This window comes from Capra hircus, chromosome 3 (assembly GCF_001704415.2).
Source record: "Capra hircus breed San Clemente chromosome 3, ASM170441v1, whole genome shotgun sequence".
Lineage (NCBI taxonomy): Eukaryota > Metazoa > Chordata > Mammalia > Artiodactyla > Bovidae > Capra > Capra hircus.
This window is the reverse complement of record NC_030810.1, coordinates 109,476,463-109,503,219: the sequence shown is the minus strand read 5'-3', so window position 1 is coordinate 109,503,219 and position 26,757 is coordinate 109,476,463. Positions and strand designations below refer to the sequence as shown.

General features: G+C 40.3%; 2 protein-coding genes and 1 non-coding gene across 3 annotated transcripts; 2 read left to right on the top strand and 1 right to left on the bottom strand.

The window, feature by feature from the left end:
• Positions 229 to 300, top strand: TRNAC-ACA. Its single transcript has one exon. It is a non-coding gene; the product is annotated as a tRNA-Cys (tRNA).
• On the top strand, positions 4,646 to 5,631 carry LOC102191662 (olfactory receptor 10J3). The gene has a single exon (XM_005677252.2). The coding sequence runs from the start codon at positions 4,646 to 4,648 to the stop codon at positions 5,588 to 5,590; it is 945 nt and encodes a 314-aa protein (XP_005677309.2). The 3' UTR covers positions 5,591 to 5,631.
• FCER1A (Fc fragment of IgE receptor Ia) lies at positions 11,126 to 17,069 on the bottom strand. Its single transcript, XM_005677253.3, has 5 exons — positions 16,970 to 17,069; positions 16,529 to 16,549; positions 15,169 to 15,423; positions 13,223 to 13,480; positions 11,126 to 11,577 (listed from the first exon to the last, which is right to left on the bottom strand). The coding sequence occupies exons 1-5, from the start codon at positions 17,025 to 17,027 to the stop codon at positions 11,387 to 11,389; spliced, it is 783 nt and encodes a 260-aa protein (XP_005677310.2). The 5' UTR covers positions 17,028 to 17,069; the 3' UTR covers positions 11,126 to 11,386.

Here is a 26,757-nt window from a genome sequence, read left to right as displayed (position 1 = left end):
TTCAGTTTCCATATCGGCTACTGACTTGATTACTGTTTGAGTAGACACTTTTTTACCTGGGCTTCTGTTTATTCATCATTGAGTGATGATATAATGCTGTGACATAATGCATTTTTTTGTAAGTATATGAAAGGTGACCTGGCAAGGCTGAGGCCCTGGTGGAACTGAGTTAGAGGCTCCTAAATAACATAGGACATATGGTGAGCATATATCCTATGTATTGGGACTTCCCTGGTGGCTCAGACGGTAAAGCGTCTGCCTACAATGCAGGAGACCCAGGTTCAATACCTGGGTCGGGAAGATCTCCTGGAGAAGGAAATGGCAACCCACTCCACTATTCTTGCCTGGAAAATCCCATGGACGGAGAAGCCTGGTGGGCTACAGTCCATGGGGTTGCAAAGAGTCGGACACGACTGAGTGGCTTAAGTAAGTTATGGTGAGCAGAGCAAAGCTGAGAAAGGTCACTTTGTAAAACTCCTTACAACATAATTCAAGGACTGGATTGATGATTCTACCCTAAGATTTTAATCTGACTTCAAGTGTCAGGGTATCTGAACATCAACCATGTGTGCAAGAGGCAGGAGGGATTCATGCTTAAACCCTACTTGGCAATTATTGTTTCTCTTCTGGCACTTACAAAGAGTCATTCCATAAGATCTTGAGCCACTCTCCTTTGGCACCAGAGAAATGGACAGAGAGCATGCTGTGTATCTTAGCAGGACCATGGCCAGTCCTAACAGAACTTGGAATCAGACTTTTTACCCCAGAGATTCCTCCTAATAACCAAGGGAACTCTGCTCCCAAACATTAATCTTGGGATTAGGAAATGAGCTGCCTGACTAATAAGGTCTCCAGGTACTCTGCTGTTTGGGTTATGTCTTCTGCTAGTGATCATTTGGGAGTAGTCAGTGCTCTTTTGGGGAAGGAGACCCCAGAGTTTGGGCAGACCATTTGCACATTATTAGGAAACCTCAGGCCAGAGTTACTGCTTTGTGACTCAGTGAGAAGCTTCTTCCAGGAGTACAGGCTGTGAGAACCTAGTGGAAATTAATGTTCAGGAAATTAATTGTCTGTCCTTCACTTCTAATCTCAGGAAACGGAAGAGAGGGATAGGCATTGTTTCCTTCCTGTCCAGTACTTTTACATATTGCATCCTGGGAGGTATCTAAAGATCTGCCACTTAAGGGGGAATTCCAATTAAACTGTAGCTCTGCTCAGTAAGATGTTAGTGACCTTCAGATAAAAAGAAAAAAACTCATAGGCTACTTGATAAAAGGGCAAATTTTTACACAGTGGTCTAAACTTAAATAATTGATCGGTTTAAATAACTATTAGGAAAGACAATGCTGATCTGGGAAACTTATAACTATTTAGTAAAAATCCATATCTATTATTGCAGGCATTCAAAGTTCCAGAGTGGGGGATGCGACTCTTGAACATGAACACAGCTCTCTAGAAGACCCGAAAAACATGGCCCTTGGTGAGTTTCATTTTCTGATATATAGAATATTTATTATAGTATATATTCAGTTATCACACAGCCAGTAATAAGTCTATACAAAGGGGAACATGATCTTTCCTAGAAACTATTGTGATTTCTGATTTAGGAAATATGGATGTATAAACTAACATAGAGAAGAGGGACATAAGACTTCAAAGGCCTTCAGTTGGGTTCTGTACAAAAAGATTTTCAAAAATTTAAGCTCCTTGAGAACAAGGACCATTCTTTGGTCATCTTTGCTTTCTGAGTATTAGCACAGTACTTACACCTTGTGACTACTCAACACACAGGGCTACTGAAGAAATGTTTTTGTTTGGATTTGAAACAAAGTTTTACTATCCATGGGAAACAAACAAAACAAAACAAAGCAAAAAAAAAAAAAAACACAGGGAATGATGAGATTTAAAAAAGCTCTCTTCACTGAGAAAAAATGTAAATAGTGTATTCATCCACGACTGAGTCAGGAGCAGGCTTTGTTTCACTTTGGTGGTAGGGGGGAGTCATTTATTTGAAATAAATAAAAGGTAGCAAAGACTCCACAGTCAAAGAAATTATCTGGATTTTGAGGTTTCTGTCCATCTGTACCTTCCCTATTTTTTGGTCTTTCATGCTTCCTCCTACACCCTAGATGAGTAATCCTACTCTTGCCAATGTTTTTCATTTCCCCATCCCACTCTGCACCCCTTTGCTGACTGTTCTATTGGTTAGAATCTCCCATATGATGGTGCTGGGGTTCAGTTTTTTATAGTGTTAGCAATTAAGAGCTGTTTAATGGTCTGGAGGAGAGGGAAACAGAAATATTTTAGGCTACCAGCATGAGTAAGGTCTTCTGGACAACAAAGTGAGATTAACTTATTCATCCTGAATAACCTGGATGAATTTCAAATCTCATGTGTGAGTATAGTGAAAACTGTGATTTTATAGTGGTGAATTCCAAACTATTGCTTATAACCCAGAAACACAATCTGGAAGTCACAGATTAGTCTTAGATATATATTAGCTGAGGGGACTAACATGATCTAAGGGAGAAGTAAAATACTGGGCATCTTCAAGGAGATTAGAATCAAAGATGAAAGTCTTATTGTACCCAGTTCATACCTTTGTTGACATAGTACATATAACAGTGTATGTTCTGTTCAATGTACCTCAAGAAAAATTTTTAAAGAGCAAGAAAAAGTCCATATGAACAATTGGAAGGTAAATAATAAAATTTATAAAATCAAAACTAGAATCACAGGCTTATTTACATAACCTAGAATGCTAGGTTCAAGCCTGTCTACCCTATCCTGCTTCTCTGAAGTATTTAAACTGGTTTAAACATTTAAATATGTGGAAAATAAAAAGAAATACTAGGGAATTCCCTGGCCATCCAATGGTTAAGATTCAGTGCTTTCACTGCTGAGGACTCAGGTTCCATTGCTGGTTGCAGAACTAAGATCCCACAGAAGAAAGTACTAATAAAACTATTATTTATTAAAGGCTCTCTCTGTGTTGAGTACTGTATCAAACTCTTCTAATATATTAACTCATGTAATACTTATGTCAACTTTGTGGAGCTTTACTGTATTCAATATATAAATAAGTTTAAATATTATACTTTAAATTTAGAGAGGCTAATGAAGGAATTTAGGGGCTTCCCAGGTGGCTCAGTGAGTAAAGAATACACCTCCAATGTAGGAGACAAATGTTTGATCTATGGATCAGGAAGATCCTCTGGAAGAGGGCATGGCAACCCATATCTGTATTCTTGTCTGGAGAATCCCATGAACAGAGGACCTGGCAGGCTACAGTCCATGGGATCACAAAGAGTCGGACATGACCGAAGTGACTTAGCATGCACGCCTGTAGGAATTTGTGCTAGAAATCTCCATCAGCAGACTTATTAAAAGAATGTTATAACAGCATTCAGGAGGAAGACTTGGACTAAGGTCAGCTGAAATAAAGGGGATTAATTAGGAAAATTTTTTGAGGTTGAAAGTTGAGTGTTGGTAAGAAGCATGGAGAGGAGAAGACAGAGTGGAGAGAATTTCAGGAAGCACTGTCTTCAGAAACGAACAGGAAAGGAATATAATTAGCATCTCTCTTGGCTTCCTGAATGGGAGTAATTGTTAAACGGTGGGTAATCAGAAGTACATATGGGTTTATGGGCAATGTTAACTGTTCGAGTATGGTCTCCAATCACAACTTGGACTATACAATATTGAAATGAAAAATAGAGCCTCTGTTACAGAACATCTTCTCTGATTAAATGTCTTAGCTTTTCTCACACCAGGAAAACCTTTTCATACTTGAAGTGACTTGAAGGGGTAAGTTCATATTTATTTCATGCTCTCCTTGCCTTTGGCTAGAATGCAGGGAAATAAGCTAAATACCTGCACGGTCTTTCTGAGTCTTTCATGATCACAGTGGATTTTAGTGAAGGACTTGGGGAAGTAAAGCCTAGGACAAAGGGTTCTGAGGAGAAGTCATCCTAGGACGCTTTCAGGACATCTGGTCTTGATAGTGCACTCTGACAGTGTTGATAGAATATCAGTCGTGGGTATCTTTTGTCTTTCACTTAGATCACTGTTCACCATTGGATGCTGAGGGGGCTAAGTCAAAAGTGCTGGAGGAGGACACTTGCTTTGGCCAGTTTATTTTTGACAGTTGAATGAGTCTAAAATGATATGTCACCATCTTGCCTTGCATTTCGCTGATTAATACTGAGATTTGAATATGTCTTCATATGTTTATTGGCTGTAAGTATCTTCTCTCCTGCAAAAAAAAAAAAAAAAAGAGTGTTGGAGGAAGAACTTTAGAGCTAGGCTTCTTCCTGGACCTGAACTCATCTCTTCAGTGGCTGGGTAATTATTTCTACAAATCTGCCTTTTGATGTGCCTCTCTTTTCTTTCTCAGATCTATTTCTGCCATAAACCCCAGGGTCCTGGGGTAAAACCTTTATAGTACTAAAGAAAAGAGGGGGAAAGTGATGGCTCTGAGCATGTGGTCTAACCTGAACACTGATGACTCTTGAGGGCTCAGGCATTGCTCAGAGAATGGACACACCCTTCCCTGAAGGCCTTGGTCCAGCCTACTATCTTTCATGATTAATTCATCATACCTTTCTTTCCTTTGCTGAGCTCTCTTAGACCTCAACCTCCCTCAATGCCAAAGCCAAACTCCACTTCTGTGGCTGAGTTCCTTTTTGAAGGTTTCTCCAGCTTTGGGCGGCAGCACAGGCTTGGTTTGTTTGTTGTCTTTCTAACTTTGTACCTGCTGACTCTCTCTGGCAATGCCGTTATTTTGACTATTATTCGCCTCGACCGTCATCTTCATACTCCCATGTACTTTTTCCTAAGCATGTTGTCCATCTCTGAGACCTGCTATACTGTGGCCATCATTCCCTGTATGCTTTCTGGCCTCCTGAGTCCTCATCAGACCATTTCTCTCCAAGGCTGTGCCACTCAGCTCTTTTTCTATCTAACCTTTGGTATCAATAACTGCTTCTTGCTCACAGCCATGGGATACGATCGCTACATGGCCATCTGCAACCCTCTACGGTATTCGGTCATCATGGGGAAAGAGGCCTGTATCCAGTTGGCAACTGGGTCCCTGGGAATTGGCCTGAGTATGGCCATTGTCCAGGTAACGTCTGTGTTTGGCCTGCCCTTCTGTGATGCCTTTATCATCTCTCACTTCTTTTGTGATGTGAGACCTCTGCTGAAGCTGGCCTGCACAGACACCACTATCAATGAGATCATCAACTTTTTTGTCAGTATTTGTGTCCTTGTTGTACCCATGGGACTGGTCTTCATCTCTTATGTCCTCATCATCTCCACCATCCTCAAGATTGCTTCAGCTGAGGGTCGGAAGAAGGCCTTTGCCACCTGCGCCTCCCACCTCATTGTGGTCATCATCCACTATGGCTGTGCCTCTATCATTTACCTGAAGCCTAAGTCCCAGAGTTCCCTGGGGCAGGACAGCCTCATCTCAGTGACGTACACAGTGATCACCCCTCTGCTAAACCCTGTCGTGTACAGTCTGAGGAACCAGGATGTCAAAGATGCTTTGTGCAGAGCCATGGGGCGAAAACCCCTCTCCTCTCAGTGAGGAGAGTTGTGGAAGGCCTTTTCTCTCATTTCATAAACGTATATTAATTTTAATGCTGTTTTAGTAATGCTGCTAAGTATGGGATCAAGAATAGACTGAATTGGATGCTAACACTGGAGGCTTCCATTTGAGTTAGTTGTGCTTCTCTGTGCTCTCCTTAAGAGAGGATAGGGAATGACTTATCATACCCTTAAGAATACAGGGAAAAGATTTATCTGCTTGGGTCATTTATACCCATATTCTGTCACACCCTCATGTACATATCTAAATATGTCCTGAGAATATGTTGGATTATGCAACTACAATAAGACACAAAATTCAGCAGAGTTCTAAAAGGCTAATGAATAAAGTGCTTGGAAACCACCTCAGAAAAACCTGTGTTGTGGTGGTGAAGGGCGTAGGAGCAATTTGTGCAAAATTTTATTTAACAAGTAAGTGTGGAGACACATGCATGCCCTTTTCTGTGGATGTTGAAAGCTTTTTGTAATCTGATTTTGCTGCTTGCTAATATCCCACCACAGCCTGAGGGATCTTCAAATGGCAAACGAACAAACGAAAAAACCCACTCTCTAAGTGGATAGAACTGCCCTAACTGACTATTTCTGGAAATGAGGAGTACAGATGTGGTAATGCAAAAGATCTTCAGCTACTGAGAGCATAGAGGTGGGTTGCCCAGCCCCAAGATGCCTAGGTAAAAACTAGTGAGAAAACTCCTTGGGAAAGGAGATCGTGATGAACAGTTTAATGCTTTCACACCTCCAACACAGGGGTGAAAGGGGATGGAGGCGGGGAGGAGCCAAGAAGAATCGGAGTTCCTTTTTCAGAGTAGACCTAAATCTTTGAAATAGTGTTATAAATGTAAACACTTTAACAACAGCTTCTGAAGTCATTTATTAATGAGAAGTCTGAAGCTTGATTTAATGAAAAGATTTTCCAGTCAGCTCCTAAGCTATCATGGCTTCCCAGCAGCTCAGTGGTGAAGAATCCGCCTGCCAGTTCAGAAGAGGTAGGTTTGACCCCTGGGTCAGGAAGATCCCCTGGAGAAGGAAATGGCAACCCACTGCACTATTCTTGCTTGGGAAATCCCACAGACAGAAGAATCTGGTGGGCTACAGTCCATGGGGTCACAAAAGAATTGAACACAACTCACCAACTTAACAACAAAAATCACCTAAGCTTTCAGACGTTAATCTTCAGAAATTTCTTCTTAGATATCCCCAACTTAAAACCTGAGTTTAAAAAACAGCGTTTTATGTCTGAGCATCACAGAAGGTGAAAGCATATGCTCTGGTTCTCTCTCCCTCATCCTTTCACTCCACTGGGCCTTCTATACTAAAGAACAGGTATAGCCTGCATTTCAGACCCAGCTTCTTCAGTCTCCAGAATCTAGCAGATCTCATGTGGTGATCCTGCAGAGGCAAAATGTCACTTGTAAGAGTGTCATGAAGCTAGCTAGGTGCTGAAAATGGGGCAAACCAATGGAAATTAACAAATCTTCTAAGTCAACTTAACATATCTAGCTTTGCTGAAAAACACTGGTGTATAAAATCCGACCAGAGATAAAAGATAAAAAATATCTTTGCCTTGGTGACCATATTTTTAGAAATGACAGAGTCAGTTTATTTCTGTTAGGATAGCCAGAAAACAGTTATATATTTTTTTCTTAGTATAGATAAAACTGTTAGGTAAAGATCTGATGGCCAGTGACACACTCACTTCAGTTTGAAATTGTATTTGGTAGCTGCTCTGGTGCAGCCCCTTCAGGACCCAAACATCTATTTCCCTAGCTGCTGGAAATGTCTTGGGCTGACAGCTTGCAGTTGAGTCCTACTTCAGGAACTACCATGCTAAAGAACTGCCATCTCCAGAGTCACAGCCCCTTCCCATGGGTAGCCTTTCCAATGACTTATCTTTTTCAGGGTATAAAGACTGGTAGCCTTTCCTCAACTTAAGATAGCTATGAAGGGTACTCCCAGATTCCAGAATTCCTATCTGTGAGATGATTTGAAGTTTTTGCATGACTCCCTCACATTTCCACTTCCCCTTCTACCTTCATCCCTCATGGGTGTTTATGCTGAGAGCACTCCTTAATAAATTTACTGCTTTCAAATCTCTGCTTCAGACTCTGTTTCCTAGAGATCCCAGTCTGAAACATTTTAGGATTCCATTTCTAGAACAGTGGTTGGTCAATGGAGACTCCAAATTTGCAGCCTTGATATGAGCTAGTGAAGGCAGAAGATCAGTGGTTCCTATATTTTAATTTTAAAAAGATGTTAATTTTCAAAAATTGAATCCTATTAATTGAATGGTATTTGCTTTGGTTCAGCTTAGTCTGTGGCAGTGCAGTATTACCTTGTTGCAAACTGGTAAAAAAATAAATAAATAAATAAAAATTAGCATTTTTCTCAGAATCTGCAGGAAGTCATTTCTTGGTCTTCAAAAATTTCTCTGTAAGCAAGTTCAATTTCGTTGCATTCCTTACCTTGCAGTGAGATTACTGATTTCTCTCAGTGATAATTCAAAAATTGAAAATAGCAGGAAAAACAGGAAAGCCTTCAAGAAGGGAAAGATTGTGGATGCTGTAAGTGATATATGCAAATGGCTTTAACAGTGATCCTGGGCACAGTTATAGAGTAAAAGACCTGTGGTGGAATGTCATGGAAGCTGATAAGGCATCAGCCGGGAACTTGGACTTGGTGACTAACTGCCCAGGGCTGGGTAGACAACTTAAGGCAAGGAGATAATACTACTCTCTGAGGTTTTCTGGGGACCCAGGCTGGCAAGTGCCTCTGCCATTCTCAACATAAAGCTCCCATTTCTGACTTCAAGGAGATGTTCTGCTGTTCCATGTTCCATTTAATGAAAAGAGAGAAAGAGCAGAGCCTTTCTTCAAATATTCAATTTCCTGAAATACTCACAAGGTGTATCTTTTGTCTGTTCCTACTCCAAAGGGCCATGGAAATTTGTCTTCTGCTGGCCAGTAGCAGGGAGCTACTGACTCGATATTCAAAAACAAATCCTTTATTATTAGGAGTTTGTGATAGTTTATGGCAGATAATTTGGAACAGCAACCATGGGAAAGAAATTTGCTTTATGAGCTAGTCTAGACCATTATGGTAAGAGATTGGAGGTAACAGAGGGTGAAGCTGGGATGATTATTTCTATCTAATCATTTGGTGACATTCATACTATCTCTCTGTCACAGATAGATTTTATATATATTAAAAGACATCTTTATAAGTGTCATATTTGGAGGGTCCACAGAGTACTCAAGATCCAACTATGTGTTCCACAGTCCCTACAGAATAGATGCATGACTATCGGGAAGAAAAAATGTGGAAATAAATGATAGACATAAGTCTGATACAAGCCTGAAATTTAAATATATGGAAGAACACAGTGAAAGGAGAAAACAGTATGTGGAGAATGAAAGAAAAATTCACACTGGAGCTTCTTGGGGAATGTGTTCTGAACCTTTGTGCTGGAGAGTCACCACATAGAGCCAGATTCCCGTGTAATGAAAGACAAAATGTCTGGGCTAAAAGGAGCTTAGAGACCGCCTAGTCCAAACCTCCCTTGTTACAAAGAGGAAATGGAATCTGAGACTGACAAGAACTTGCCCCAGTCACACAGCTAGTTACCCACAGCTCGAACTTCCAGGTCTGTGCTCAGTCCATAGTGCTTGCAAGCTGGGGTGAGAATGTAAATGGAAGTAAAAATGAAGTGTAACAGTCAAGACTCAGAAAGATGTATCTAAAGCTTGCAAAGCCTGGACTATCCATGTTCAATCTCTCTCAATTCTTCTGGGTCACTTAGCCTCAGACCAAATGCAGGAGTAAGTAACTTGCTCCTCAGCCTGATGCATAGCTGTGTGTAAAACACCATGAGACTGGATGTTGATAATGAATGTTCTGTATGACTCTGGTCCCAAGGCTGTAACTATAATAAACCTTCTATCTTTTCTTAAAGGTACGGGAATATCTAGGAATAGCAGCAAGGAGCTTCCTATAGGGACTTTTCCTGGCCTATTGTTGCAGAAAAAAATCCCTTCTCCACCCATAAAGCCTCTTTACACAAAGCCAAGTGCCACAGCCCTTTCCTGGGAATCTGGTCACTGTCTCTCTGAAATTATTAAAAACAAAAACAGCATGGACAGTATTAAGGAGGTTCATATCAGTGTTAGGGCTCAATGTGGGCTGTCTCTAAATATGCCACGATGATATATTGAATATTTTGAATTAAAGTTACTTAAGAAGCAGGGTGGATGGATTTGGGAGTTTGGGATTAGCAGATGCAAACCATTATATATAGCATGGATAAACAACAGGGTCCTGCTATATGACAGAGGGAACTATATTCAATATTCTGTAATAAACCATAATGGAAAAGAAATGAAAATGAATGTGTGTATGTATATAACATAAGGAGCTCAGCCCAGTGCTCTGTGAGGACCTAGACAGGTGGGATGGAGTGAAGGGATATATACAGCTATCCTCCAATTAAAAATAATAATAAGAAGAAAACCTTGTTTCTTCTTTTATTTAATACCTCAAGCCCAATCTCTGTTTAGATTCTTCATGAATTGAGCACTCCAAACCTAAGCTTCTCTGTCCTGTCAATTCCTTTCAAATGTATCATTTCTTTGTCTAAAAAGTATAAAGGTTGCCTGCTTTGGCCGCTTGTTAGGTCCCATTTCTATAAGACCTCTGAGCACATGAATTAAAATTTCTTTCTTTTTCTCCTGTTAATTTGTCTCGTGTCAACTTTATTATTAGTTCAGCCACAAGAACTCAAGGGGATGAAAGGGTTTCCCTCATGCCAACAGCAGATACCTATATTTAAAAAAAAAAGAGCTTTAATAATTTCTCTATTATTTATGACCTCTTTGGAGAAAATGGGACTTGTCAGTCTTATGAATATTTACAAATGTTCCCCCTAGTTCACTTCCTTAAGTTTTTAATTGTTCAAAAAACAGATAAACTAAAGGTGCTCTGATTTCCCATTTCCTGTTGTAAACTTCTGGTCAGCACTGACAGTACCTTGCTCTCTTTTCTAATGTTTTCCCCAAGGCCCCATATAACTGTCTCCATGAGAAGAGGTGGGGCAGGGGTGGGAGAGAAAAGACTGGGACTTTGTTTGAGATCTCATTCAGTCTTGTACTTTTTCATTGTGAGAGTTATTATTATGTGCAAGTCTCTCTAAGATGCTTAGTTCAGGCACTGTAAGAAGATATACAAGATTTAATTTGGGGAGATGAGAGAGGAGTGAAACAATCACAGGGAACTCTTAGATGGAGCCTCACCCCCAGAATTCAGGGGCTCAAGTCTGCCCCAGATTCTGCCAAGAGCTAAAAGTTCATGTGATAGCAAGTGAAGAGAGAGCATAAAAATGATCAGCTTCATCAGCACATCCTTCCTTGTCGTCTCATTCATAGGTCAGACTTACAATGGAGAGAACATTACAAAAGAGAACGTTTCTAATCTAGGACTTCATGGTTATGCCTCAAAACTAGCAAGCCTTGAATACTTAAAAGTGTCACATTACATGGTTTCATACTTTTATTCAAGTTGTATATCTCTTTTACAGATTCTAATAAATGAATCTATTCATTTCTTTACTTATATAAATGATGCTTATTGAGCACTTCCTATTACATGCCACTCGATCAGTTTAATGAAGCAGTTCTATAAAGCCGTGAGCTTTTTCTATGTACCTTGTGAGCTGTCTTTGACAACTGAGAAGCGTTTACTAAAGCCAAAAACCTCTGCTATTGCAGAGGTTTCTTGAGGAGTGACATCAGTTCCCTGGGGGATCTGGTTTAGGCTGTGGGTCCGTAAATCTGTTGCGTTTTCTGATTCTCTTCATCTTCAAGAGTAACGTGAACTGCTGCTGGGTCGAGATAAGCAACCCTGTGTCCACAACAAACAGAATCAGCACCAACAATGGGATAAAAAATTGTAGCCAGAAATAGTTGCTTTGAGTGTACTCTAGAGGCAATAAGAAACATAACTCAAATTAGGAATTGAAAAGTGAGATTAAAGTCTTCATCTCCCCTAAAAGAAGGATCCAACATGGTCCTTCACCTTCTAGCATGAAATGACATCCAGGAGCAGAGACAAAACACTCACAGGTTTGGGTTCCTTAGTCTGTGCCCCCTGAAGCCCTAGGGAGTCCTAAGTATTTCCCCCACAGTCCTTTGGCTTGTCTGGCCAATATGCCTAATGGGAAAGGTCATAGGAAAGATGATCCCTTCCTTGGAGCCTCATGAGACCAGTGTCCACATAGGACATGGAGGTGGGAAGCAGATAGAGTAAGGGCAGGGGGTCACCAGTGCCTTATTTCTCAAACAGTCATCACTCATTGCATGTCTGTTGGGTGAAATTAAGATATTGGGCTAGATCATAAATATTAATAAATTGGCTTCCCAGGTTTGATCCTTGGGTTGGGACAATCCCCTGGAGGAGGAAATGGCAACCCACTCCAGTATTCTTGCCTGGAAAATCCCATGGACAGAGGAGCCTGACAGGCTAAGTTCATGGGGTTGCTAAGAGTCAGACACAATGGAGCGACTGAGCAAGGCAAGCAAGGCAATAAGTAAATTGTTTTTCAATTCCACTGTTTTGTGATTCTGCTATTCTATTTACAAAGTAGTGATTTTTTTGTGATTTTTCTAGAATTTTAGAACCCTAGAATATTATAGCCAGAAATTACTCACAGGTCACCTAGACTGGTGACTCTCAACACTAGCTGCCTATTACCATTACCTGGAAGAGCTTTTAAATATTGATGTCCAGGTCTCATTCCAAGCTAATTAAGTTAGAAGCTCAAGGGATGATATACAGACATCAGTATTTTTTTTTTAATTCTGCAAATAATTTTAATGAAGTTTAGTCCAAACCCTTTATTTTATAGGTAAGGATACCGGAAGCATAGTGAAAATCAAACAATGGGTCTCAAATTAGTTAACAGAGAACTACCATTAGAAATTAATTGTGGCTTCTGGTCTCATGTTTTTTAAGATTTTGGCATGAGCAAAGTGTACCAAGCAAATGTCTTATTTCCTCATTGCAAAGCAAATATTTTAAAAGCTCCTTCTTTTATATGAAATTTGGAAATGGCAGCCTTTCATTGACTACAGAGGCAGCCTGCCTGACTACTCTTTGCATATCAAGCCCTCTTTCTCATCTCCTAATTTACAGGCACACAGTCTGTTGACTTAGTTTCCTTTCCCATCCCTCATAGGCTAGAATAGACTCTTCAAGCTATAAAGAGTTTGTTCCTTCAACTTTGAAACTCTTTTTCTATTTGATAAATGTAAGTTTCTCCCCAGAAGCAATAGGTGACTTTGCTTCACTAGTATTCAACAGTTTAAAAATCCATTTTACAACTATTGAATTTAACATCTGTAAACATTACATAATGTGAGAAGGTATTACTGTTGCCATTGAACAGTAAGGAATCTGAGACAGAGACTAAGGGATATACTCTACCCCTGGTCTCCTCATTGCAAATCTAGTAGACTTTTCAGGGAATCACAGTTGCTTGCATTCAATAGCTTCAATTGCATTAAGCTCAAATGTTCTTTCTCCTTTCCCCTGCTATGGACTCATTCCCTTTCCTTCACCAACTTACTTTTTTTTACTATAATCTTGAGTTTATTAGAGGTGTAGTTGAGCCTCTGAATTCTGCCCACACAGTAATAGATGCCACTGTCCCCTTCTGTGACATTGGTGATGGAGATGTTGTGGTTTTCATACCAGTACTTGAGAGCTCTGTTATCTTTGTAGTAGATCACCTTGAAGGCATTCAGATTCTTCCAACTGTGGCACCTGAGGAAGAGGGACTCACCCTCCATCATCACCTCAGCAGAGGCCTGAAGGATCAACCAGTCTGAAGAATATTCATTAAGATATTTATTTAACAATGACAGATTAAAATTAAATAAAAATAAGATAAAAACGATCATGCAGAGAATGCGTATCAGAAACCTTTATCATTAACCCATTTCTTGGCTCATAAGGTCAATAAAAAGGAAACACAAAATAATGCTTCCAGCCTGTCTCCTCTGTTGATAAATACTCTCTCCTCCTGAAAGGTAATTCTGGGGCCACAACATCGCTGACACTTCTGATAAGCCTACCCATAGGAGGTCTGAAACCCATTATCCCTTTCAGCTCTATTGTTGCATTTGGTCACTAAAGGGGAAATAAACCTACTCTGCCTGGAGAGTCCTAGCCTAGTAGAGTTGTCCTCTCTAAACTTATAGGTACTTCCCCGTTCTATTAATCACAGTAAGCCTCCAGCTTCCTCAGAACATGCATCACAATTCGAATTAATTATTTGTGTAACTATTGATTGGATGTCCATTTCCTCATTGGGCTCTCTACTTCAGAGGTCAGGAGCATGTCTGTTCCTTTCATCATATCTCCAGGGCCTAATAATACCTAGGAATCGGTAGATTCTCAATGAATGTCAATAATGAGTCAGTAAAATATAAGAGTCAGGTTGTATGGCTAATGTCATTTTAAGAACTCAAAATTTAGAATAGAAACAGGTCTAGGTTGCAAAAGCATATTTTACTTAGGAGCAATCCTTGAGGACTTTTCTAGAATCTACTCCAAAAAAATAAAGAAGCTATTTTACACTGCTTTAGTTTCTACTTAGAATTTGTACACAGATGTTGAAAGATCTCTTTTCACTCAAGAGAAAAAATACAAAATATGCTTATACTTTAAAAATATTTATATTTAAAAATATAAAACAAAATATAAATGACCTAGCTGTTCAAATGAAATCATTACTTTGTTCACTGAACATTTACAAAGTAACCCACATATGCCTGAGCACACTGTACTAATTGTTGTCAGTAGGAGAGTGATGAAGCAAACATAAGCTTTGTTCTTAAGTAAAAGTAGAGTACACGAGCAATGTAAAGAGATAGCTTTCAAAATCAAGAGTGCAACTTACTACTTTACCATATGTAAAACAGATAGCCAAGGGGAATTTCACTCCATGTTACAGGAAGCTCAAACAGGGGCTCTGTATCAACCTAGAGGGGTGGGGTGGGGAGGGAGAAGGGAGGGAGGTTCAAAAGGGAAGGGATATATATATATACCTATGGCTGATTCATGTTGAGGTTTGACAGAAAACAACAGAATTCTGTAAAGCAATTACCCTTCAGTTAATAAATAAAAAAATTAAACAAATAAAAGAGTACAACTTAATATTCAGGTCATGACACATGGAAATGGCAAAGTAACTCTTTAAATCAAAGAGCTCTTTGTAATGTTCATATATCCAGTATGCCATTTGACCATGTAATATGCATCTGTACCCAGGTAGAGAAGATAGAAATGAAACAGCCTAGCGGAGTAACATTGGGAGATTACTAGAATATTGAAAGAAGGCAGAAGGGCAGATAGAGTAGAGGCTGAAGAAGAGAGATGGACCTGTATGTGGAGAGACCCAGAGTTCAACCTTGCTTCGCTAAGCCTTGGAATAACTTGCTTTTTCCCTATTTTTCAGATGGGCCATTCCGCACATGAGAGAATTGATATTTCTGTAACCCTGGAACTTACCACTGATGACGTTTAGGTACACAGGTTCACTAATGGCAAATCCTTTGATTCGGCATTGGTATTCCCCACTGTCCTGCATGCGTGCTTTCACAATGTCCCATCTTGAATTTGTCTCTTTCAAAGTGGTTCCATTGTGGATCCACACAGAGGACTCATTTTCAGAGGATCTGTTCGCACCACATGTAAGAGTCACAGTTTCTCCTCTAAATATTTCTCTCCATGGTGGATTCAAGGACACCTTAGATTTCCAGTTGGCTTTGAGAAGAACAGATTGTGGAAAGAGATATGGAAGGAGGGAAAATATCATTGAAATCTGTTCAGCTTCCAGAGTACAGACATAATAATAGTCAATCAATGGTCAATCTACCCTTAAACTGTTGGTGATAAGAATCTATCCTGAGTCCTAGGATTAAAGGAAGGAAGAAAGAATCTTGTGGTCCCACCTAGGGACCCTAGCTCCCAACTTAGGAAAAAACAGGACATGAATGTAAGATATTAAAAAACAAAAGAGGATAACCCCTCTAATTTTCTTGATTCCAATTTCAGTATCTGTAAATGAGGATTGAAGTCTCTTTTCAAGCAGAGATTATGTCTGAGATGTTCATACATAGTTCGGCACAATGACTACTACATTCATTAAGTGAGTATTCATTAAGTATTTATTGAGTTGATGAATGAGTGAATAATGGATGAATTAAGGTAGTGGACTAAATGAAATACATGGCTTCTCCCAGCTCTAAATTTTTATGACTATTTAATTGTGAGTGAATAGGGAATGGAAGTTATATGTCAATTCTGGAAGGTACTGAGAATCACCAAGAGGATCAGTCTTAAAACGCTTTCAAGAACAAAGAGATGTGGTACAAATTTGTGGAATGAAGACTTCAGAAGTGGCCAGGTGGTGATGAGGAAGAGGCGATATGTTCAAAAGAGAACTAGACTTGGATTTAAAGGACTTATGTTAGAATCTAGTGCCTTGTTGGCCATGTAACCTCCAACAAATTACTTAATCTGAGTTTCAGTATCCTCAGTTATAAAATGGCAGTAATAATATCAGGGATGATGACATAAGAATTAAATGAGTTTATATCATAGTATCTGGAGCAGAGGCTGAGACAGATGCTCAGCAGACATAATTGTTTGCATAAAAGAGGAAAGGGTGACTTGAGAGAATGAAACGCTGTGTGGGAAGCTTTTGAATGGGGGAAAGAAGGAAGACGAGGCAGATGGAAGTGTGATAGACAGGGAAGAGCAGATTAATAATCATTAAAAAATAGATGATGGGATGAAGGGAAAGGATGAACGGCGGGCAATTTCCAGACACATTGAAATACTGAGAGAACAAGGACAGAGGACTCACCTGCTGACATGCCATCTGGAGCTGCAAAATCCAGAGACAATAAGTTAGTATCTGACCCCAGCCTTCTGGATACCTGAAGACTGGGATCTGGTTATGGTGCTGAGGTCTACATCCATGGAGTTTTAAGGGCCAACCATCTTTTCAGGACTCTGTTCAAGGGAGAGAAGGAGCTTCTCTCCTTCCTCTGCTGTCCCTCCTTTACCCTCTAGGAAAAGCCAGCTTGATTGCAAGGACCAGACTTTCAGTCCGGCTTCCTCCTTAGATGATGCCCAACCCCACTTCTTCTGCTATCCAGCTCGTCCTCCCTACAGAATCCCCGGGGAATGACCCACAGTTTGCTCATAACCTAGAAAAAGTCAGCAATAAAATTGTCAACTTTCCCTCGCCAGCCGCTCCCCCAATCTGTTCTGGCCCCTTCGGGGGGCTGGTAACTCTACTTACAGAAAAGCAGCAGAGCTATCCACAGCAGGGCAGGGGCTCCCATGGGAACAGTAGGCATCTTCTCCGTGGCCTCCAACTGAGCTGCAGAGATCCAGGGCCTTAGAATAAACTTGAAAGTAAAAAGGAGAAGGAAACGTTCTCTGTGTCATATCTGGTTAATGCATCAGCTGCACCTAGGTTTGCTTCCTTCTCTGGAGATAACATTCAGAGTGGTGCTTAAAAGGGCAATTTTATATATATATATATAGTTTTAAAATCATTTATTGATTTTTTTTCTTTTTTTGATTGCACTGCACAGCATTCAGGATCTTAATTCCCCAATCAGGGATTGAAACCGTGCCCCTTGCAGTGGAAGTGAGTGCACAGTCTTAACCACTGGACCACCAGGGAGGCCTCCAGGGCAACTTTATATTTACCCCACTACTCTCCATTCCACCTCCGTGCACACACCTGGAATCTAGTGGGAGAGAGGCAGAGGGGGCACGCAGGAACAAAACTTTCTTAAACTATCAACGTATAGTTATTTTGTTTGCAACTTAGAAAAGTGGGGTGCAGAGGAGAGAAGAATAAAAATAACAGTTAATTATTCACCTAATATAGGTCAGGCACTATGCTAAATATACCTTATGCTTCATTCATTTCTCAAAACAATTCTATGAAGAGGTACCATCGTTATCTACATTTTATAGAAAGGAAGATTGGAGCTTAGAGAAGTAAAGTCATTTATCTTCGAGTACTCCCTAGTAAATGGCTAATTTGGGACTCAAACATTTGAAAAATCGAATCCTAGAGTAAGACTCACAATCATGATGATCTCCTGTTTATGCATGTCTACAAGTCTGGCCAGAATTCTAGCTGAAATTCTGTTGTGGTTCTCCAGAGTTACCAACCCTCTTGTTACCTAATTTCCTGCTGATCCCTTAGTGCACAAATCCACAAATTTTCATCTGCTTCCCTGATGACCCACTGTCCGACCAGACGAATTGGAGATATTTTTGGAAACTCCTTCTCTCCATGGGTCCTGATGAGGTCTACAATACAGGAAGGCAGATGTTAAACCATAACTTACAGGGATCTCAGTAATATAATTTATTTTATTTTATTGCTCTAGCTTTTGTCCATTTTTATGTTTCTAGTCCTCTAGCCTGATCACCCGTTCTCCTTTAAATCCACATCTGTTTTCTTCCCTCCAGGACCTCAATGACTAATTTTTAACTCTAGGTCAGAATTAGCCACCTTCTTCCAGGATTTGATATTGATAATGATACTGGAGATAATACCTCTATAAATATCTACACTGGCTTGCCCTCCACAAAGTTTTTTTTCATGTGTGGTATTATTATTTGGCCCTTGCCAAAGCTCTGAAATAGCAGAGGCAAAATGAAGTCAGCAAGGCCCCACTCTATCATGCCAGCTTTTGCATGCTGACTGTTTTGTTTTTTTAATATATATAATTATATGTATTTATATATGTATATGCTGTACTGGGTTTTCATTGCTGCATGTGTTTTCTCTAGTTGTGGCAAGCAGGGGCTACTCTGTAGTTGCAATGCATGGCCTTCTCATTGCAGTAGCTGCTCTCGTGGTGGAGCATGGCCTATAGGGCCTGAAGGCTTCAGTAGTTGCTGCCCATGGGCTCAGTAGTTGCAGTTCCTGGGCTCTAGAGCACAAACTCAACAGTTGTGGCCCATGGGCTTAGTTGCTCCTCAACACGTGGTGTCCTCCTGGACCACATATCAAACCTGTGTCTCCTGCATTGGCAGGAGTACTCTTTACCACTGAACCACCAGGGAAACCCCACCAATTGTTGAATTAAGACTAATGAATTAAATATAACATCGTTGCACTTAAAGATCTAACCAAAGCTTTCAGCTTCTCTGAAATTAGAGAATATGAGTCTACAGATTCCTAAACAGAAAGTTTCAGATAAGAAAGATTGTGACCAGTTCCAGGTTGTGCAATATCTTAGTGACAGATCTTTAAAGAAAGCAGAGAGTTATTTTGGAAAGTGTAAGTATTTAAAGATCTGAATTCAAATACTCCTAAGTATTTATGTGGTTAGAGTTTACCTATAAAATAGAGACATGATGATATCTAGATCATGTCTTTATTGTGTGGTTTAAGAGGGTAATAAATGTGTAAAATGCATTGATCAGCATCTGATATGTAAAAGATGCCCCATAAATCTATCTTTCCCCTCCTTTATTGTTGTTGTTGTTGTTCAGTTGCTAAGCAAGTTCTGATTCTTTGTGACACCATGGACTGCAGTGCTCCAGGCTTCACTATCTCCAGGAGTTCACTCAAACTCATGTCCACTGAGTCAGTGAGGTCATCCAACCATCTCATCCTCTATTGCCCACTTCTCCTCCTGCTCCCAATTTTGCCCACCATCAGAGTCTTTTCCAGTGAGTCGGCTCTTCCCACTAGCTGCCCAAAGTATTGGAGCTTCAGCTTCAGCATCAGTCCTTCCAATGAATATTCAGGGTTGATTTCCTTTCAGATTGATTGGCTTGATCTTATTTGCAGTCCAAGGGACTCTCAAGAGTCTTCTCCAGCACAATTTGAAATCATCATTTCATTGGTGCTCAACCTTCTTTATGGTCCAACTCTCACATCTGTACATGGCTACTGGAAAAATCATAGCTTTGACTATACAGACCTTTATCAGCAAAGTGGTATTTCTGCTTTTTAATACATGGTTTAGGTTTGCCATAACTTTTCTTCCAAAGAGCAAGAGTCTTTTAATTTCATAGCTATAGTCACCATCCATGGTGATTTTGGAGACCACGAAAATAACACCTGTCACTGTTTCCATTGTTTCCCCATCTATTTGCCAGGAAGTGATGGCACTGGATCCCATTTGTTACCTTTATTCAATAAAGACTCAGGAGAAACATGCATTTCAGCCACCTCATGCGAAGAGTTGACTCATTGGAAAAGACTTTGATGCTGGGAGGGATTGGGGGCAGGAGGAGAAGGGGACGACAGAGGATGAGATGGCTGGATGGCGTCACTGACTTGATGGATGTGAATCTGAGTGAACTCCGGGAGTTGGTGATGAACAGGGAGGCCTGGCATGCTGCAATTCATGGGGTCGCAAAGAGTTGGACATGATTGAGCGACTGAACTGAACTGAACTGAAGGCTATGGTTTTTCCAGTGGTCATGTACGGACGTGAGAGTTGGACCATGAAGAAAGCTGAGCGCCGAAGAATTGGTGCTTTTGAACTGTGGTGTTGGAGAAGACTCTTGAGAGTCCCTTGGGCTGCAAGGAGATCCAACCAGTCCATCCTAAAGGAGATCAGTCTTGGGTTTTCATTAGAAGGACTGATGCTAAAGCTGAAACTCCAGTACTTTGGCCACCTCATGTGAAGAGTTGACTCATTGGAAAAGACTCTGATGCTGGGAGAGATTGGGGGCAGGAGGAGAAGAGGACGACAGAGGATGAGGTGGCTCGATGGCATCACCGACTTGATGGACATGAGTCTGAGTGAACTCCAGGAGTTGGTGATGGACAGGGAGGCCTGGCGTGCTGCGATTCATGGGGTCGCAAAGAGTCAGACGTGATTGAGCGACTGAACTGAACTGAACTGAAGGCAAGCAGCAAATACATAGGATGTTTTACTTGATAACCAGTATGTTATGCCGATATAACTTATGCAAGTAATCTCATTTCTCCCCATAGTGATGAAGAAGAGAGTATTATAGCAAAGAATAGAATGGAAAAAAAATTGTTTTTGGAAGAGGAGAAGAAAGAAATTGGGACGATACAATTTTTGAGGCGTTGTCAGAAGGCAGTACCTATATGAACATACCAAGATCCTAAAAGAGACAAAGACAGAATCTGTTTCACCACTTTGTTGAGAGTTTGTCCAGGAGAGCTACCAGATATTCTTTTACCCTAGGGCAGCGATTCTACGATAAAATTATCCTTTGGAGACAGCCACTTTACTGTGACTCGAAAAGTCTATTTTAAAGCCTCCCCCCAAGTCTTCAGTTATTCCTTGCTTGAATGGGAGGTGGACTGGATTCAAGATGTACTACTTAATATGGAGAGAATAAGCTTTGTCGTTGACACACTATTTTGATTTCCTCTACCATCCTAAAGCAAAGCTTCAGTGTCCAGAAGTGAAATGAAGGTAGTGATTCAACTAAAGTAGTTCATTACAGCTTAAAAACAAACCAAGCCACCCATCCTCAACTCACACAACAGCAAAACCAAAAACATCAACATCAGGAAGAATAAACCATATCCTTATTTCCATACTATAAAGCCACAGGTACCCAAAGGAACAAAATGAGAATTCAGAAGGGACAAATAAACACAAGATTACATCATAGTTCTGCTCAACCCTAACATAACTGGTTGATTCACCAGTCAAGTCCCACACATCCTTTATCTTATTATACAATAACAATTCTCCAAATTTTATTGTCCACTACCTGGGTGGAGTGTGCTATTGATTTCTTGCATTCTGCCTGTAGATATCAGAAACATGTGCTCACTGGGACCCAGAGATTTTGTCCTAATCTCACTTCTTATAATAAGCACTGAATCCAGACATTCATGTGTTCAACACTCATTAACAACATCTCTGTCCCAAATTTTGACCCATTATTGGTTTTCAGAAACCTTAGTGGTTTGGGTGCTTTTTTTTTTGTTTTGTTTTGGGCCTTACTGCACAGCATGCAAGATCTTAGTTTCCCAGGGAGAGACTGAACCCAGGCTCACTGCGGTGGAAGCAGAGTCTTAGCCCCTGGACCACCAGGGAAGTCCCCCAGACCTTTATCTGTTCTTCCCTTTGTATCAGCGGGGAATTGAAACTCAACTTCCCGTGCATGAACTATTAGGATCTACTCATTGTCAGGTGTCCAGACGAGGCATCTCTGTGGCACCCTGTAGATAGGGAACAGTCTGAACCATAAGGTGCACTCAAGCCAATGTGCCCTTTGCCTTATAAATACCATGTTCCAGTCAAGAGACCTAGAGGGCCTCTGACTTGCCTTTCTGCCTCCAACAGGTACAATCAGTAAGTGACCTGATCTTTCCTTCAGAATAGACAGAACAGAATTATAAGCCTGCTGAGGAAGCTTCCTAGGAAGAATGGTAATGTAAAAAACAAAAAAAAAAAAAAAAAAGAAAAAAAAGAAAAATGAATGCTGGGCTATTATATTAAATTTAAAAATTGAAAGAAAAAAATTATTATCCAGGAATATTTTAAAGAGATTAAGTGTAAGACTAATTAGGTATTCAGGCTCTGAGCAGGCCCTGGAGTTTCATTCTCAGCTTAGATCACATATTGGTTACCTGGCTCTCCACAAGTTACTAAATCTCTCTGTGACTCAGCATCTTCTCTGGTTAAATGGGGATAGTGGCAGCAATTGTTGTTGAGGATATTAAATGAGTTAATATAGTAAAAGCTTTATAAGAGAGGCTGGTAGATAGTAAACGCTGTGTATGATTTTATTACTGTTATTGCAATCATTTTATTAGGATCCTTTGGACTTTGGAGCAGCAGAGAGAAACTCTTTCTGTCCACAGGAAAATGAGCTGGAAAGGCTACTGGTCCAGAAGGCAGTGCAGCCTGGATCACAGAGGAGTGATGGTGCCTCAAGGAGACCCTTCCTCCACTCACAGGTTAGGGGGTAGAGGAGAGAAGTTGCTCTGTGGGAGTCCTGAGAGCATTACCAGGTGTGGTTCTAGACAAAGTCCAGTTTTGCAGTCAGCCCTCAAGCCACATATAGTGTAGGCTAGGTTTATTTTACCCTTCCTTACAGAATTACACAGTTGAAAATGGTAACAATTCTTGTTTTAAAGGAATCCCTTTTAGGCTGTTAGCAGATAAGGACAAGAGGTCTTAGTCCAGCCAAGGATATTTGCATTTTAATAAGTAGCTTTTGGAAGCTGGGAGGAGTAGCTTGTTGCTTGTCTCAGTGATGAGTGTGCAGGATACATTTTTTAGCATTTAGTAGGCAACCCAATGTCCTGTAATACCCAGGGCAGCCTTGCATAATATAGAGAATTGTTCTGCCTTTACACTGTTTTCAAATGTCCATCCAGGTATTTTATAATTATTCAAGCCCAGAATCTGACAAATAATGCAAAGCATTTTTACATTTTTTCATATATACTGGATTCTGTAGGAAAGAAACTATTGTGTCCTCTGATGGAAGATTATTCTTGCGTCACTTGTAAACTGGCTTTGCCTTTTGATGGATATAATAACCAAGTCAAAGTTTGGGAAGAGGGACGATTTATTATCGCTAGCAGTAAACAGGGAGATCTTTCCCAAAACAGTATCTCCCTGAAGAGCAAAACCAGGAAAGTTTTAAGCTAAGGGAACAGATATATTCATGAAGGGGCTTGGGCAGAAGAGAATCAGCATACAATTGCGGCCAAGGTTGAGTACAAGCTTTAGCTGATTGAAGCCAAGAGGGTCAGCATCATTGTTCTGTCCTCCACCTTGGTTACTGCAGAATTCAAAGACCATGTCAGATTGTTGTGTATATCTCTTCAGGAGGAACTAGAACCCTGTCTTATAGCTGAACTCTTCTTTCTTGACTGCTTTTTCTTTGTTCTTAGATTCCCTTATTTAAGATCATTGATTAGTGAGACCTGTTGAAGGGTAAACATTGTGACGAGGCTTAGATCACAAAATGGCTTCTCACGTTAAGAAAGTCAATCCTGGTTCTCTTTCTCCAGGGATTCCCCTACATTATCTGCTTACATTTGGTTTTCCTAGAAGAGCATCCTTGGATCATTCACTGTTTCCCCAAATCAGATCACCAACAGCCACACTGTTCCTGATCATTGTATTGTTACCAGATTAGTCAACTAGACCCCACCAGGATCCTAGCCATCCCTTGCCTTAGCCAGGGAGGTCCTTTTTCTTTTTGGATCTGTGCTGCCAATAAGGAAATTGATGTTGAGAATAGAACAGCATCAGCTTTATTCAATGGTCAAAGAATGAAGAAGGAGGAACTTGGCTCACAAATCAACGTCTCAGCGTAGTGTAGACAGAGAAACCATGTATGTAAGAAGGTCGAAGTGAAAGGGAAGGAATTGGAAAGTGTGGGAAGAATATTCATAAGTAATCCAAGCACAGGGCTATGGTTTGGACCTGGAACTGATGCAGCACTCCTGTTCAGTCCTTGTATGGGCTTTTCCAGTTGTTGTCATGGCAACTGTTAAATGTCACGGCACCTATGGGTGTGTCACTTAGCATATGCTAATATATTACAATGAGCATATAATGAGACTCTAGGACACTTCTACGGACCACTAGAAGTCAAATCTTCTGCTGTCTTGGGTCTAGTTGGCTCTAATCAGTTCTTGCTTTTCTCTTTGCAGCTTCCTTCTGAATCTTAGATAAGAAGGGCAGAGGTATGACTCTTGGGCAACAGCTTTGGTAACTGTATCACCAATACCTCACTGCTGAATAGGGCTACTATAGATGTCACACTTATCATGGATATACTTTCTTACTGTAAGTTATTTCATTTTATTTCTTTTTTATATTAAGACTGGAAATTATATTGATTTTAAAATATATGTGTGTGCATAGGTAGAAGTGAGGGATCCAGTTTCAAGCACCTGAAACTTCCACAATTTGGAGCATCTTCCTTAAAAACATGATTAGAAAATTATGAATACAGTATTAGGTATTAGAATGACTATTTATCTAAAACAAGAAAACAAACTCAACAAATTGCAAAGTATAAAAGCTGAAAAAGGACATCAATATTATAAAATCCAGAAATAGTTTTCCTACATATCTTTACAACATACCCTGGTCTCCTCTTCATTGGACAGTGATATCACAATATCACATTTTACAGAATGTTGCTGCTGCTGCTGCTAAGTCGCTTCAGTCGTGTCCAACTCTGTGTGACCCCATAGACGGCAGCCAACCAGGCTCCCCCATCCCTGGGATTCTCTAGGCAAGAACACTGGAGTGGGTTGCCAATTCCTTCTCCAATGCATGAAAGTTAAAAGTGAAAGGGAAGTCGCTCAGTTGTGTCCGACTCTTTGCAACCCCATGGACTGCAGCCTACCAGGCTCCTCTGTCCATGGGATTTTCCAGGCAAGAGTACTGGAGTGGGGTGCCATTACCTTCTCCATTGGGAAAGAAGAAATTTTCCTCTACCTTTCTTGGTTCTTCAGGCTGGGCTAAGAAATAAATTGACATGAGAAAGATTAATAGGAGAAAATCAAACAAAAGTTTAATGTTATGTAGACATGGGAGGAACTCAGGAGAACTGAGTAACTCATGAAAAGGGCAAAAGCCCTCACCTAAAATACCACCCACAGCTAAAGACAAAAAAGGTTGTGGAGGGTATAGGGAGTCAACTGTGGAAGGTTACCTGGAAAAGCACAGCAAAAAAGGGTAAGATTGTTATGCAGATTTAAGTCTGTGCCTTCTCCCTTAATAAGAATCTCTAGAGATTTTGTCATCCTCTTTTTCCTGTTTCAGAGAGGGAGACAGACTTACAGATGGAGATTTCCTTTAAAAACGTTTCCTACAAAAGATTAACTTCTACTTGGTTTTCAGATTTCCCTCCCTGTTTTTTATTAGAAAATAACCAACTTAAAATACTTAATCTGCCAAAGAGACATATTTGGGGGTAGCAATTTTTGCTTCTCTACAAGATAAACTAGAAATATAATTCATTCTTCAGCATCACTGATTTGCATTTATTTTGTATTATTGATAGTTGAGGTGCATGGAAAATGTGGTTGCCAAGCAATAATAAATATTAAGTTTACACAGGAAAAGAGCTTTATTTGGGGTTAAGAATCGTGATTCTGGAGACAGAGATTTGGGTAGAACCTAAGGAGTGTTCCAGGGAAGAGAAAGAGTCAGGGGCTTGTAAAGATAAAAACTACAATGGTGCTAAATTGTCTAGAAAGAATTGTGGCTGACTCTGAAGCAAGTCAGGCAATATTTGTGCTTACGGAATCACATGCTATTTTAGAGCAGGGGTTCAATAAGTATCTTGAGAGGACAATAGGGCAAAATGATAGAATCCATTCAGACTGAGACAGGCATAAGTCCCACTTCCTCAGTGGCTTCTTGACTCCATCTGAGAAAACTGTTTTTAGCAATAGTGACTCCATTTTCCTTTTTTTCCACACCATTCACATTAGTAGTTCCACTCTTGTAGTACTGCTGCAGGTTTGAGCTTTACACATACAGAAATTAGGATTAATTCTATACTGCCTTATCCCCATCAAAAAAAGACAAAATCATCACAGTGTGCCTATAATTGTGTGTTCTACATTATTGAGTAGATTCCTGATAGGAGATAACTTCCATTTTCACTAGATGGGGGAATGAACCAAATCCTCTGCCTACAATTTTACACACATCTGATGCTAAGAAAAATATTTTGACAAGATTAACTTCTGACTCCAGATATTTCAACCTTGTCTTCCTTCACTGCCCACAAATTTCCAATGCCAAATACTGGAGGATGCATTCAAGCTGCATCATGACCTTTGCCCCTCCACCTTTGTGTCCTGAAGTCAGGACACCTGGCTCTTGGTGGAGTTTTCTTGATAGCCATTTCTACTCCAGGCTGGCTTGAGGTACTTTCCCATACCTGGAAGTGACTGTGAACCATATGCATCTATTACACTGAACCAGAATTAAACACATCCTCAACTCAAGTTCGTCTTGTCTGTATTCCAAAAACTTTCTGCAGCTACTGTCATGCTGCCAATAAAAAAGAAAGTATGACAGAGGGAAATCTGATGGGGAGAAGACTGTGGTCTTATCCAAATGTAGC

Coding starts and splice junctions, on each gene's coding strand:
- LOC102191662 (XM_005677252.2), top strand. CDS start 4,646: ATGCCAAAGCCAAACTCCACTTCTGTGGCTGAGTTCCTTTTTGAAGGT.
- FCER1A (XM_005677253.3), bottom strand. CDS start 17,027: ATGCCTACTGTTCCCATGGGAGCCCCTGCCCTGCTGTGGATAGCTCTG. Junction 15,424..16,528: donor TCCAGATGGCATGTCAGCAG/GTGAGTCCTCTG, acceptor TTCTTCTCAAAG/CCAACTGGAAATCTAAGGTG. Junction 11,578..13,222: donor CAAGATTATAGTAAAAAAAA/GTAAGTTGGTGA, acceptor TATTGCCTCTAG/AGTACACTCAAAGCAACTAT.